This window comes from Ornithodoros turicata, chromosome 10, assembly GCF_037126465.1.
Source record: "Ornithodoros turicata isolate Travis chromosome 10, ASM3712646v1, whole genome shotgun sequence".
NCBI lineage: Eukaryota > Metazoa > Arthropoda > Arachnida > Ixodida > Argasidae > Ornithodoros > Ornithodoros turicata.
Window position 1 is genome coordinate 7457897 of NC_088210.1, and position 12983 is coordinate 7470879.

A 12983-nucleotide genomic window follows, 5' to 3' on the forward strand; every position below is an offset into this window, starting at 1 on the left:
GTAATTAATTTGCTGCCAAACGAGCTAGTGTGCATCCCTACGGACCTCTCAGTAAGTGCAATTTACCGGGTAAAAATCGGGTTTCCCCCCTAAATAGGCAAACTTCAGTTCCGGGTGCAACTTTGGGGAAGAATCGGGTTCAATCCTAAAACTTCAGGCTTTATGTATAACGAAACCTGCTGTTTCCCTGAGAATTGTCAGTTTTTTGCAGAATAATGGATATGTTACAGAATTATGTAAGGGTTTCAAACGACCTGCGACATTTTCGCGGGTTAAACTTGACCAGGCGTGAATGCAATGCCTGCGCCACTCACGACGCGGGTACTACTTACACCACTGTACGTGCCATGCCCAAAGACAACTAACGATATATTTAACGACACAGCCGGAGAGAGCAACGGAGCTGACTCTGGTTTTCTTTGCACATTGAAAGGTAACCGTAGGCTATAGAAAAGGTCCATGAGATGATTCAATGCGCTATATTGGGAGGATGCTGCACTTCTTTTTTTTTTCTCTCTCTCATCCGCAGATTTGCAAATCCTACTTCACAAAAAAGTAAACTTTCCAGAATCTGCTCAGGCTTCAGCCATTACCATCCAGGAAAAGAACGCTTCACTACAGGAGCAGGTTACTACTCTCACCGTGTATTCACACGAGCGACATTCCCCCAGAAGCGGAAGATGCGCAAAACATCATAGCTAAGGCCCTTCTTTTTCTGCGATTCCGCGATTCTGCAAAAATTCTCAGAATTGTAGGTCTGCCGCGGAATATGAGGTTTTGCGCAGAATTTTGCAGAAACCGCGTGCTTAACTCAGTTTATGCGCGAGATGAACGGACTTTGCTCGCACCGGGTCGGCTCGCATTACAGTGTAGATGTGCCAACCGGATAAGGCCACCAGGCCGTGATATGGCCCCATCTGTGTGCTGGAAAAACCCTCTAACTTCTCTCTCTAACCCTCAACTCTCTGGGATTCTGGAGTGGAATGCAAACACTGACCCCTGCTTTGGTGTCCATAGCTGTCAAGTACCTCTGTGTGACAGTAAACTCTGTACATGCAGAGAGGCCACTTAGCAAGTACAATTTGATAGTCAGTGACAAACGTCACTCCCTCTCAGAAGAAAGCACAATGTATCTTGTTATGCTAAGTCACAACAGTTTTTGGAGTTGTAACCATGTTCCTCCACACTAAGTGCTAACAGAGAGTATTTTCTGTCTGAACTAGGGCAATTTGCCTTCTACCGCGGAAAAATGCAGAACTCATAGTTCCCTGCTGCGGAATTCAGGATTTGTCGCAGCAGAAAAAGAAGGGCCTTAATCATACCTTTCTGCTGTCACGTGAACGTGAGCAGCTCAACGTCGTGTCTTCACGTACACTGCGAACGGTGGGGAATATCCTGCTACACAGCCACAAGATATTCCGTAGCAGACGACAGGAAAACACGCTGACGGTGTCGTCTGCCAGGTGTCGTCTGCCAAGTGTTGTCTGCTAAATGCGCAGTACGCCACGCCCGATCTTCCGCACCGTGTGAATGCTCATATAACACGGGCCGGAACTTCGTCTCTGTAAGCAGTGTTTTTGCTTTTTCTTCCACTAGAATATTCCATGAGGATGTCGCTCGTGTGAATACACGGTCACTGTACTACAATCTTCTTTAGTGACACAGCAACAAAAGAATCAATAACTAGCACAGAATAACGTGCAGTGCGGGACAAAAGTTTACGGAACACGCTCTGGCGCATTCCTTCCTCAGAGTGACACGCTAGCAGCGAATGGCAACCCAATCACCTGTTTGCAAGTCTGTACGGTGCCATGCTGTCCTGGCATGTCACTGCGTGGAACATGTTCCTTACGCAATATGCATCTATAAGATACAGAATATTCCACGAAAAATGGACACTTCTGAGGGAAACGGCATGTTCCACAAGATAAAGTAAATTCCGCGCAATTTTGCGGACAGCTAGGGGCCCAGCAGAATTCATAACCGAATGGCGTAAATGCAGGCTAGCTGGAGGAACACAGCTATCACAGAATTCATAAACTTGCTTCTGCGCCTATGCAAAAAGACGCTTTCTGCATGGCCAAACAGTGTTTGCAACAGGCTACTGTACCTCTTTACTGATGCTTCTGCGTTCACTGAGGAGAGCATCAATGACGCTGGTCAAGTTGTCCAGCTGCTGTTGAAGTTGGACCAACGCCTCTTGCTGCCTTTGGTCCTGCAGATTCCGATAACGTTAATTTTACGAAAAAACGTGGTAACATTAGATAACACACTGTACCTCACATGAAAACATGTAAAATCACAAAGACATGGCTTACATTGGAATCGAAATAAGCTTTTGCGTGTCTGCATACATAAACATGTCGGTATAGGCATGTCACCAAGCAACGTGACTCTCTGAAACTGCGATTGCATAGGGGCTGGATGGGTAGATCAACGTTACTTTTTCTGACGGGGAGATCTGCGTAATGAAGCCCCACACTTATGAGACACCTGCCAGCCACCCCCAACCATTGGGATGAGTGACTAAGTTTCACATGGCGTTCTGTGTTATCAACATGTGCAGCAATAAAATGCTACAGTAGGTGTTCCCCCACAACAACAACAACACACATAATAATATAATACACATATACACATACCACAAATAATATAATACAGTGCCAACCCTCATACATGTGGCACTGACTATTTCCAGGGAACGTCTGCACGAATTCAACAAAGTACAAAAACGAGTCGCTTAAGTAAGCAGCTCTGTCTCGTATCGGAAGCGGACCAGTATTGCACGGCTGAGAGGAGATCGTCGTTCCATTCTACGATGCCTCGTGACACTCCCCCGGCTCCCCGCCAATGGACAGCCGACGTTCTCCCCCACCTATGCTGAGCAGGCCTTCTATCCTTAAGACGCAACTGTCTTGCGAAGTTATCTATTTAGATAACTTCAAAAGTTATCTATTTAGATAACTTCGCAAGACAGTTGCATCTCAAAGAATATTGTCATGATAAGGCCTGCACATCGCGCAACCAATTCGGAGCCCCGTCAAATTTCACTCCTGATTCGAACCGGGAAAAAGCTTTAGATACGTACACAAAAGCTGTTCAAAAGGATATCCTGCGGGCCTACCAAGATTGTGACCGCGGTACAGCGAAACCTAATCCCACCAGAGCTGAGCGAGACAGTATCTCAGCCTTACAGCAGCGCTGTGATATAGGAATGAAAAAAAGCAGACAAAGGTGATGCCCTAGTAATCATGGACAAAGAAACCTATATCGCAGAAGGAATGCGGCAGCTCAGTTGCCAAATATTCTACAGGCCCCTAGAAAACGATCCCACTAATGACAATAGCGCCAAGATCACAAAAAAATTGAAGAAATTAAAGGCCAGTAAGAAAATCGACGATAATCTATTCGAATACCTCCAACCGCACGACCCCGAGCCAGGTCGATTTTACATGCGCCCTAAAATTCATAAACCAGGAAATCCCGGTCGCCCCATAGTATCTTCCAATGGCACATCACCCGAAAAGATCTCCACGTTCGTTGACCACCTTCTCAAGGACATCCCCCCAAAATTCCCGTCATACATAAAGGATACGAACCATTTCCTGCAAATAATATCTGATATCGAAGTCCCAACCGGTTCCCTACATGTAACCCTCGATGTTACCTCGTTGTACACCAATATTCCGCACGATGACAGCATCCATGCCACTGTGGTAGCATATGAAAGATTTTCCAAAAAGCCGTACTACTCTGCTCTCCTAGAAACACTAATTTCGCTAATACTCACATGTAATAATTTTGAATTTGCCACACATAGCACACCAATCAAGGAATCCACAAGACCAATTAGTCAGCGCAAAAGTCAATAAGGCAGCGTTCACACGGGGCAACTTTTTGCAGCAACTATGAGCAACTTTGGAGTTGCTGTCAGCCGGCAACCTCCAGCAACTCGAGTTGCTCAGAGTTGCTGCGAATCGCTCCCGGACCGAAAACTTGAGAAGTTGCTCGTGCATCGGCCAATCAGAGAGGGAAGCATTGCCACGTGACTCCCGATGGCGTTGTGGATTTCGTTCGTGGGTTCATAGGTTCAAATCCTGGAGGTGCAGCTAAAAAATAACTTTTTCTTTTTTACGAACTTCACGGAAACATATCAGTTGCCACTTCTGGACGGCAATAATGATCTATTGGAGCAATAAAACTGAGAGAAAGTTGATAAACAGCAGCTAAAGAAAAGATTCCACCAGTTCGATTCGAACCCACATTGTCCGGTCGCCATAAGGTTGCTTGTGGGTGGAGCTACCGAGTTGCTGCGTGTGAACGCGGACTCGAAATTGCTCAAAAGACGTTGGTTTGAGTTGCTTCGAGTTGCTGGGAAAAGTTGCCCCGTGTGAACGCCGGCTAAGCCACCTCCTACGACCGAAGGCTGACACCCATGCAACGGACGAAGCTACCAAATTTGTGCTGTAATGCAGACTGCAGACACGGTACGAAGCACAAACAGCAACTTCCAAGTAAAAATCAAAAGTGCTTCCGACTGCAACTCATCCAACGTAATGTATCTATTGGAATGCAACACATGAAAAGCACAATACGTTGGCCAAACTACATTTTTTTTTTTTTTTTATTGGGTGTTAGCGCCGCGAAGCAACTGTGGCTATGAGCGACGTACAGATGTGGACAGACGGAGAGAGGATAGCAGGAAGGAGTGGGGGACAGTGGGGTTAGTATGCGTCCTGGGCCGACTTCAGGGGGAACTGTGCCGACATTCGTCTGGAAAGTCTTCGGAAAACCCCGGGGAAAACCTCAGACAGCACAGCAGGCGGTAGGATTCGAACCCACTACCTCCCAGTCTTCAGCACGACCTTGGTTACCACCAATGAGCGGACGCCTTAGCCCACTCGGCCATGCCGCTGGTCGGCCAAACTACAACATCATTCCGAATTTGTTTAAATAATCACAGATCCGATATTACAGAAAAACCAAATCTCCCTGTGTCCCATCATTTCAAACCGGCCACTCATTCGAGGACATCAGCGTGTACATCTTACAATCTGGTTTCCCCTCGGACCGCAGCAGACCAACAGCGTGAATCATTTCTAATCCACAAATATCCAGTTCACGATAAACGGGGACCCCGGCATATTGTTTACAGTTAGGGCCTGACTTTGTAGGGTTAAACCCGTATCCGCCCGATATTTACCCCCCGAACGAAATCTGTAAAATTCGGGTTTAACCCGAATCTACCCGAAAACATCCGGGTCGCGTGGCACACTCATAAGCGTGCATTAAAATAAAGTTTGATAACATTGCTAAACATTAGTTCCATGTTAAGACAAATTTTTATTAAACAAAAAAAAACCACCCGAATACACCCGAATTCCTGACGACAGAATATGCCGTAACGGGATTTAACCCGAATACACCCGAATTTTCAAATGAAAAATATCACCCGATATTTACCCCCCGAATTTGGCCAAAAATAAAACCTGAAAAAGTCAGGCCCTATTTACAGTTTGCAGCCTTTACTTGTAGACCAGGTCTCCCAACCCTCTTTCGTTCTCTCCGCAGTCTTTTTATCGTTCGGTGTTGTTCGTATTCAGCGAACAGTCGAATATCCGGAAACAAGAATACTGGGTATTCGATTTGCCAATCGAACACTTCGAGTGATGGATATTCGATTCGAATTGGAGAACTCTAATATCCGCGCACCCCTAAAAACAAGGGATTCCATGAAATCCTGTACCAAACAAAAGATTCCGCGATTAATTCCATGGAAAACCATTCACTCTTAAAAATGAACTTTACTGCATAGCACACTCCTAGCCAACCACCATCTCAAATGAGATCGTTATCTGTCCTGATTTGTTGAAAACAGGAGGCGTACGCCATTTTTGTGACGCTTATGCCGTTCATAATTGTCACAAAAAAGGCGTACGCCTCCCGTTTTCAACAAATCAGGGCAGATAATGACATCATTTGAGATGATGTTTGGCTAGGTGTGTGCTATGAGGTGAAGTTCATTTTTAAGAGTGTTGGGCACGGCATAACGAACCCTGAGACTGGGAAAAAAACACACTAAACCACACTAAACCACACTAAAAAAAACACACTAAAGGATTGATATTAGATTCGAATTGGAGAACTCTAATATCCGCGCACCCCTAAAAATAAGGGATTCCGTGAATTAATTCCGAATTCCACGAAATTTCGCGGAATCGCGGAAGACCGAGGGCTTTGGGCATGGCATACAGTTCATATTCCCAGCTGGCACATTTGTCACAAAACTGTGAAGTAAACATAGCTTACTTTTTCGGCAGCCATCCTCGTGGTCTCGTTGAGGGCGTTGATGGTGTGATTGAAGTTCCTCTGCATGTCTTCCATTTGTTTCCGATACCGCTGGCTCAACTCCTCAAGGTACTGGCTGCTCAGAGACATATTGAGTTCGAGAACCTTGATTCTGTTATTGATGCGCATGAACACCGACTCCTTCTGGTTCCCGGGCGCTGACCCCAGTTCCGTGGGCTTGCCCCACTCCCTCGCACCCCCTTCCCTCGTCACGTCCCCTTCCTGCACAGAGTCTGCGGAATGTTGAGAGAGAATTCCGTTCTCCTCCAGGACACTAGACACGACGGGAACCTCACTCGCTGAGTCCGTCGAGTCACCCACCGCTTCGCTCCTCGTCGACGGCACGCTGCTCGGCGAGGTTTCGACCTCCGCGGGCAACGCTTCGATGGTCGGCGTAGGAACGACGGCGTCCTCAGAGACACTGCTCGTGGTGATGCTGCCTTGCAGGTTACTCGTCGACAAACTTTCTTCGCTGAAAGTTTGTGCGGATGCAGTGACGTTCTCCGCGTCGCCACTGCGAGCAGCGGTGCTCACTTTGAAGAGGCTCTGCTCCGACGAGGTCGACGCCGAACGAACCGGTTTGGATTCCGCACTGGCGGACGACGGGGCGACGGAAGATGATGAAGACGTGGAAGAGGAAGAGGAGTGCTGGCTACTTTTGGGACTCTCGCTCGTCTCGCTCCTGGGACCTTCCATGCTGTGCGTGGGAAGTGTTGGGGAGGCAGAAGAACTCTCGGACGTCGTAGAATCGCCTTCTGCAGCTGGCAAGAGTTGACTGCCGGGATGCTCTTCTACGGGCAGCATCAGAGAGTCGTCCACACAGTCACTAACTGGCGCCAGGGCTGCTCGTAGAAAGTGACAAACGGCGGAGGCGTGAGTGTGACTAGGCACGTCGGCGGCAACGTGGTCCAGCTGCGAGCAGACGACGCAGGACTCGAAGGCTGGGGCCACGACCCTGGGCAGCTGACACTGCAGTTTGTGGCCGGCGCTGATCGGTGAGGCGGAGGCATTCATTCTACCGCTGCAGTTTCGACCATCTCTGTAACGAAAACGAATTGATTTTGAAATAATCGAAAGGTGATGAAAATGTCTCCTGCATCATTGTTCCTTGTTACAACAAGAACTATAGGTTCCTCGTAGCCTTTCTGTTTCTGTCTGGAAAGAATGCATGAAAGGTTCGAAAAGTAGCTTCGTAAAATGAGTAAGTTAATTACGTTAACGGTTGTGTTGCGAACTGCAGGAGTTCACTAGGCTAGTTTTGCAAGCTCGTTTCAAGTACATATACGTATATGCCTTACACCGTGGGTAACAGTAAAAAGAAAAAAATCGCAGAAAACTCACGCAGCGCTTGAAATTCGAAGAAAATGTTTCGCATTTAAACAGCTTGCAGGTTTCTCAGAGACAGTGTCTGAGTATTGAGCCAACGTGCATGTCTCAAAGGAACACGTTAAACTCTGCGCTCTACATCTTCCCGCTAGTTTGCCGCATAATGCCAGAAGGTGTACTTACTCGGAACAGGAAATGTTTCCACTAGAGTTGTTATCTGAAAGAGAAAAGAAGACTCAACTGTATGACATTTTTGAATAGGCGTTGAGCATTGACTGAACTTCAACACTGGGGGCTGTGGGTAAATTACCTTCCTGGTCCCTCCTTAGAACCTTCAGAATGCTCATCACTGCATCCTTGGCACGATCTACAACATTCTTGCTCTTCTCTGCCCTATCTGTAAGGCAATACCAGTGTATACTGTACAAAACATGAGGCAAATGTTGCAAACTAGCTTTCGCTTCCCGCTTATCCCCACAGTGGCCCATGAGAGATTTGAGAGATTATTTGCTCGCTCTGCCGGTAGGAAGGTGATACCAGCAGCCTTTTGCCCGTATTTGTGGTTCAAGACCTTTCATAGGGGCTTTTACGGGGTTTTCCCTTCAACGTCCTAGTACAGCTCGAATAAATCTGGACCACCATTATTATTATTGTCGTTGTTATCCATTAAGTCTTGGAGAGGACGAGAGCAGTGGTTGTGCAAAGCTGTTGGTGGCTCTACTGAGCCAGCTAGAACTTAGGCCGTATACAACCATGGAAAGAAGGGTTTGTCTGTGTCGATAAGTTTTTTACAGTGAACGGCAGTCCAATCCGGTTGCCCAATACGATGCAGTGTAGCGTTCACCCGTGTTTATCGCAATTTCTAGCAATATTATCTTGTTTCATATCATTTTTCACATTATCATGTTTCATATTACCATGTTTCACATTATCATGTTTCATATTACAATGTTTCACATTACCATGTTTCATATTATCATTTTTCACATTATCTTGTTTCACATCATCATGTTTCATATTATCATGTTTCACATTATCATGTTACATATTACCATGTTTCACATTATCATGTTTCATATTACAATGTTTCATATTATCACATTTCACATTACCACGTTTCAGATTACAATGTTTCACATTACCATGTTTCATATTATCATTTTGCACATTATCTTGTTTGACATTATCATGTTTCACATTATCATGTTTCATATTATAACATTTCATATTATCACGTTTCACATTACCATGTTTCACACTACCATGTTCCATATTACCATGTTTCATATTACCATGTTTCATATTATCTTGAGCAAGCACGCTCGCTCTTTCTTGCTTTCCTGTGTGCATGTATCCTTTCCCTATTCCACCTCAACTGGTGTTTTTCACCACGGAAGGTGGCAACCCTACCTGTGGCCCACCTGTTCCCTATCGACCAACCAACCCAACCAAAGGTGGCCCTATTGTTCCGTTTATCCGTAATTTCCGTTTATCCGTAATTTCCGTTTAGTAGGAGTCCACTGTAGCACCAATATATTAAAACTGTTCAGAATGAAATCATAAACCATAGTGCAGGCTTGTATACGGTGCATTCCTCAAGGTGTTGTTTTAACGTTTTGAACGAAAGATGCTCGTAACCGTCTTCTCATTATTGTACTGAAAAGAAATGCAAATTTTTTATATGCCTTGTCATCTTTTTCGTTGTACCTCTAAATAGTTTGGGAAAGCAAAGAAGTAAGATCCTACTTGGGGGCACATTTATTACGAACAGAGCCTGAAGTTTTAGGATTTAACCCCATTCTTCCCCAAATTTGCACCCTGAACTTTTGGTGGCCTCTTTAGGGTGAAACCTGATTTTTACTCGGCAAATTGCCCTCACTGAGGCATCTGTAGGAATGCACACTAACTTATTTGGCAGTAAATGCAGTTACGTCACTATCTGTACCAAACAAGTACGTTCGTTGTAGTTGTTCGAGTAAATAAGCCCGATTTCTCCCAAAGTTAGCACAGCGAAAGTTTTTTTCCACCCAAATTCGCATGAAGCACACATTTATTAACCCGATTTTTGCCCCCCCGAATTTAGACAAAAATATTTCCCGAAATCTTCGGGCTCTAACTATGAAATCAAGTGCGGTACGTATTCGACGCTTGCACTAAAAAATTGGGCGCGACAGGGATACGCAATATCTGTCGACAGAAACCACGCTGTCATTCATTTACGCAGCACTGCACTCAACAGCACATACCTGCTCCTTCCTCATCATATTCCTCCGAGTTATGCTGACTAGTTGCCTGCGGCTTGTCTTCCAGCTGCTCATAATCTTCGAGCATCGAAGTTCCGTACACACGAAAGAGGCTCAGAGGGCAGTAGTGTTCCGAGCCATACCTGCTGAGGAGTTCTACCTGGAGAAAGAAAGTTTTGGATGGTTCCAGTTCACGGGCATTCTGTACAATGACGCGGAAAAGGTGAAGGATATGCAAGGTCGGTGGGTTAATATCGGGTTATATTTTGCTTCAATAATCTGGGTGTAATCGGGTTGAACTGAACCTGATTCAGCCCAATTCTTGCTAAATCAGATAAAGCCAGAGCCAAACAACACACCAGGAGACACAAAGAATGTACTTCTGACATTGAAGTTGAATTTCAAATATAGAAATGTTTAACAAGCTGTCATGTAAGACTATTTGCTTTTGTGGAGGTCATATCGTCGCGAATTCCAGTGCCCATACTTTTTCATCCCCACTGCCTATAATTTTGCAGAACCTCAATTTCGCAAAATAAGTTCGACTGCAAAATTCCTCGCAAAAAATTATACTTTTACAGTAGCTGCCGAAGAAAATTTTTTGCTCCAATATTTCCGGACCATCTTTCTGTATGTCAGTGTTTTAACAACTTATGCTCCTACATACTAGAAGGAGAGAGAGGAGATGAGAGGGAGGGAGAGAGAGTGTCACACGCATGGCCGCACAGCGCCAACACCACCTAGATACAGAAAGCCTGCGCGCTCATCGACTTGACATAACAATGAAGAGTCACCCAATCAGAATCGTGTTTTCAACAGCCGTACATGCTTTCAGCAGTCGTAGCCATGGATACGAACCACCGTCGTCTGCGGGTAGTGATTCAACGTCCCCGCGTGCTAAACGGGAAAACTTGGAAATAAAGCACAAGACGGCCCCATATCGTTCTCAAGATATATATAGGGCCTGACTTTTTCGGGTTTTATTTTTGGCCAAATTCGGGGGGTAAATATCGGGTGATATTTTTCGTTTGAAAATTCGGGTGTATTCGGGTTAAATCCCGTTACGGCATATTCTGTCGTCAGGAATTCGGGTGATTTTTTTTGTTTAATAAAAATTTGTCTTAACATGGAACTAATGTTTAGCAACGTTATCAAACTTTATTTTTAATGCACGCTTATGAGTGTGCCACGCGACCTGGATGTTTTCGGGTAGATTCGGGTTAAACCCGAATTTTACAGATTTCGTTCGGGGGGTAAATATCGGGCGGATACGGGTTTAACCCTAAAAGTCAGGCCCTATACTATTCTGGAACGTGCGTTGCACTGCATGTCTATAGATTCAAGTGAACAGGTTCCACGTTCGCTGCAATCATGTGCGAGTTCTTGAATTCGCAGAACGGCGAATCACTGTAGCCGGCGAATTCAGACTTTATGTGTCCACGCAGCGCAGAAGGAAGAGGAAGCAATAAGCAGGCCTCCTGTATCTAGGTGGGGCGTTGGTAGTGCTGGCCACGTGCGGAGGAACTGACCGAAGGAGACGTCGTCATCAGTCTGCAAGGGGTGCAACCAATGATGACAGTGACCTCTGCCAAGGTGTGTGCTGTGCCAACAGTTCGCCAGGTGCTCTACGCAATCGATGTTCTCCTTTCGGTACGCGAGGGCCGACAGAAACTAGGAGCCAGCTGCAGAGGCCCTCTCCTCGTACAAGCTATAAATGTCGTGCCCATGTTCCCCACCGCGCAGACAAAGCTCGCGGACTTTTTCGGGAACCAATAAATACTCCGTGCAAAGTTAGTTGTTTTCTGGTCTTGTGCCTACTACACCTAGGGCCTGACTTTTTCGGGTTTTATTTTTGGCCAAATTCGGGGGGGTAAATATCGGGTGATATTTTTCATTCGAAAATTCGGGTGTATTCGGGTTAAATCCCGTTACGGCATATTCTGTCGCCAGGAATTCGAGTGTATTCGGGTGATTTTTTTTTTGTTTAATAAAAATTTGTCTTAACATGGAACTAATGTTTAGCAATGTTATCAAACTTTATTTTACTGCACACTTACGAGTGTGCCAGGCGACCCTGATGTTTTCGGGTAGATTCGGGTTAAACCCGAATTTTACAGATTTCGTTCGGGGGGTAAATTTCGGGCGGATACGGGTTTAACCCTAAAAAGTCAGGCCCTAACTATACCTGGGCGCTGGGCAGACTAGCGGAAGCGGTAAGCATTCGGCGTTTTCGTTGACAAAGTTAAACGGCGCAGTTCTCCCCCGAGCGAAGTTTCACGACCTCGTTTACTGGCCTTATTATGGAGGTTTAACTGTATTGCATATTCCTGACCTCTCTCGATCCAGATGGCATTGATAGAACTGGACACGTCCACTGTTATGTCATTTCGCTAGGAATATTTATTTCAATCCAAACAGATCTACCGTATTTGTTCGATTCTAAGGCGGTCACGATTCTAAGGCGGGGGTGCACTTTAGCTATTAAAATTAGGGAAAAATTTAGACTCACCCGTAAGGAAGACTAGAACAACATTTATTGCATACAGAACACTGACAAGTCATCGGCGTGCGAGTAGTCCGCGTTTTCTTTGTTCACACGAGTTTTTCTGTTATCCACCCCTTGTCTTGACATCGCACGATGACACCCTTCGGAAATGGTTCATTCGCTGGAATTGTCTTGCGTTTAAACGCGATGTACACGCGAGCACATTGTTCTCCGGAACGTTATGCTTTCTTCCCGCTGCACAGTTGCCTAAGGCTTCAGCGTCAAGGATAACCTTTCTCTTGAAAGCCGCATCGTAGTGCACACAACGGGTTGCCGTCGGTAATCGTTTTGCGAATCATGGTGGAAATCAGTCGCAACTAGAACCACTGAACTGCCGAGTGCCGATGGCCGCAATATCGCGACGACAAAACGAAACTTTACAGGAAGACGCCAGACGCTGCGCGCCCACGGTCACGTGGGCGAAAGGGGAGAGGACAGGCGAGGCGAGGGTGCCTGCGGTTGCATGATGGCGCGTAACGAAAGGCTCCGGTCACGAATGTAAGGCGGGGGGCGGCTTTTGG

At 45.9% G+C, this 12983-nt stretch overlaps 1 protein-coding gene across 1 annotated transcript in view; it reads right to left on the minus strand.

Moving 5' to 3' along the window:
• LOC135370590 (SUN domain-containing ossification factor-like) overlaps window positions 1-12983 on the minus strand; it is a 48582-nt gene that overhangs the window by 12663 nt on the left and 22936 nt on the right. The window contains exons 9-13 of the mRNA XM_064604361.1: window positions 9921-10077; window positions 7985-8071; window positions 7858-7891; window positions 6310-7387; window positions 2111-2215 (exon numbers count right to left, since the gene is read on the minus strand). Of these exons, the coding sequence (XP_064460431.1) occupies window positions 2111-2215; window positions 6310-7387; window positions 7858-7891; window positions 7985-8071; window positions 9921-10077 (1461 nt within the window). The remainder of the gene's footprint in view (window positions 1-2110; window positions 2216-6309; window positions 7388-7857; window positions 7892-7984; window positions 8072-9920; window positions 10078-12983) is intronic.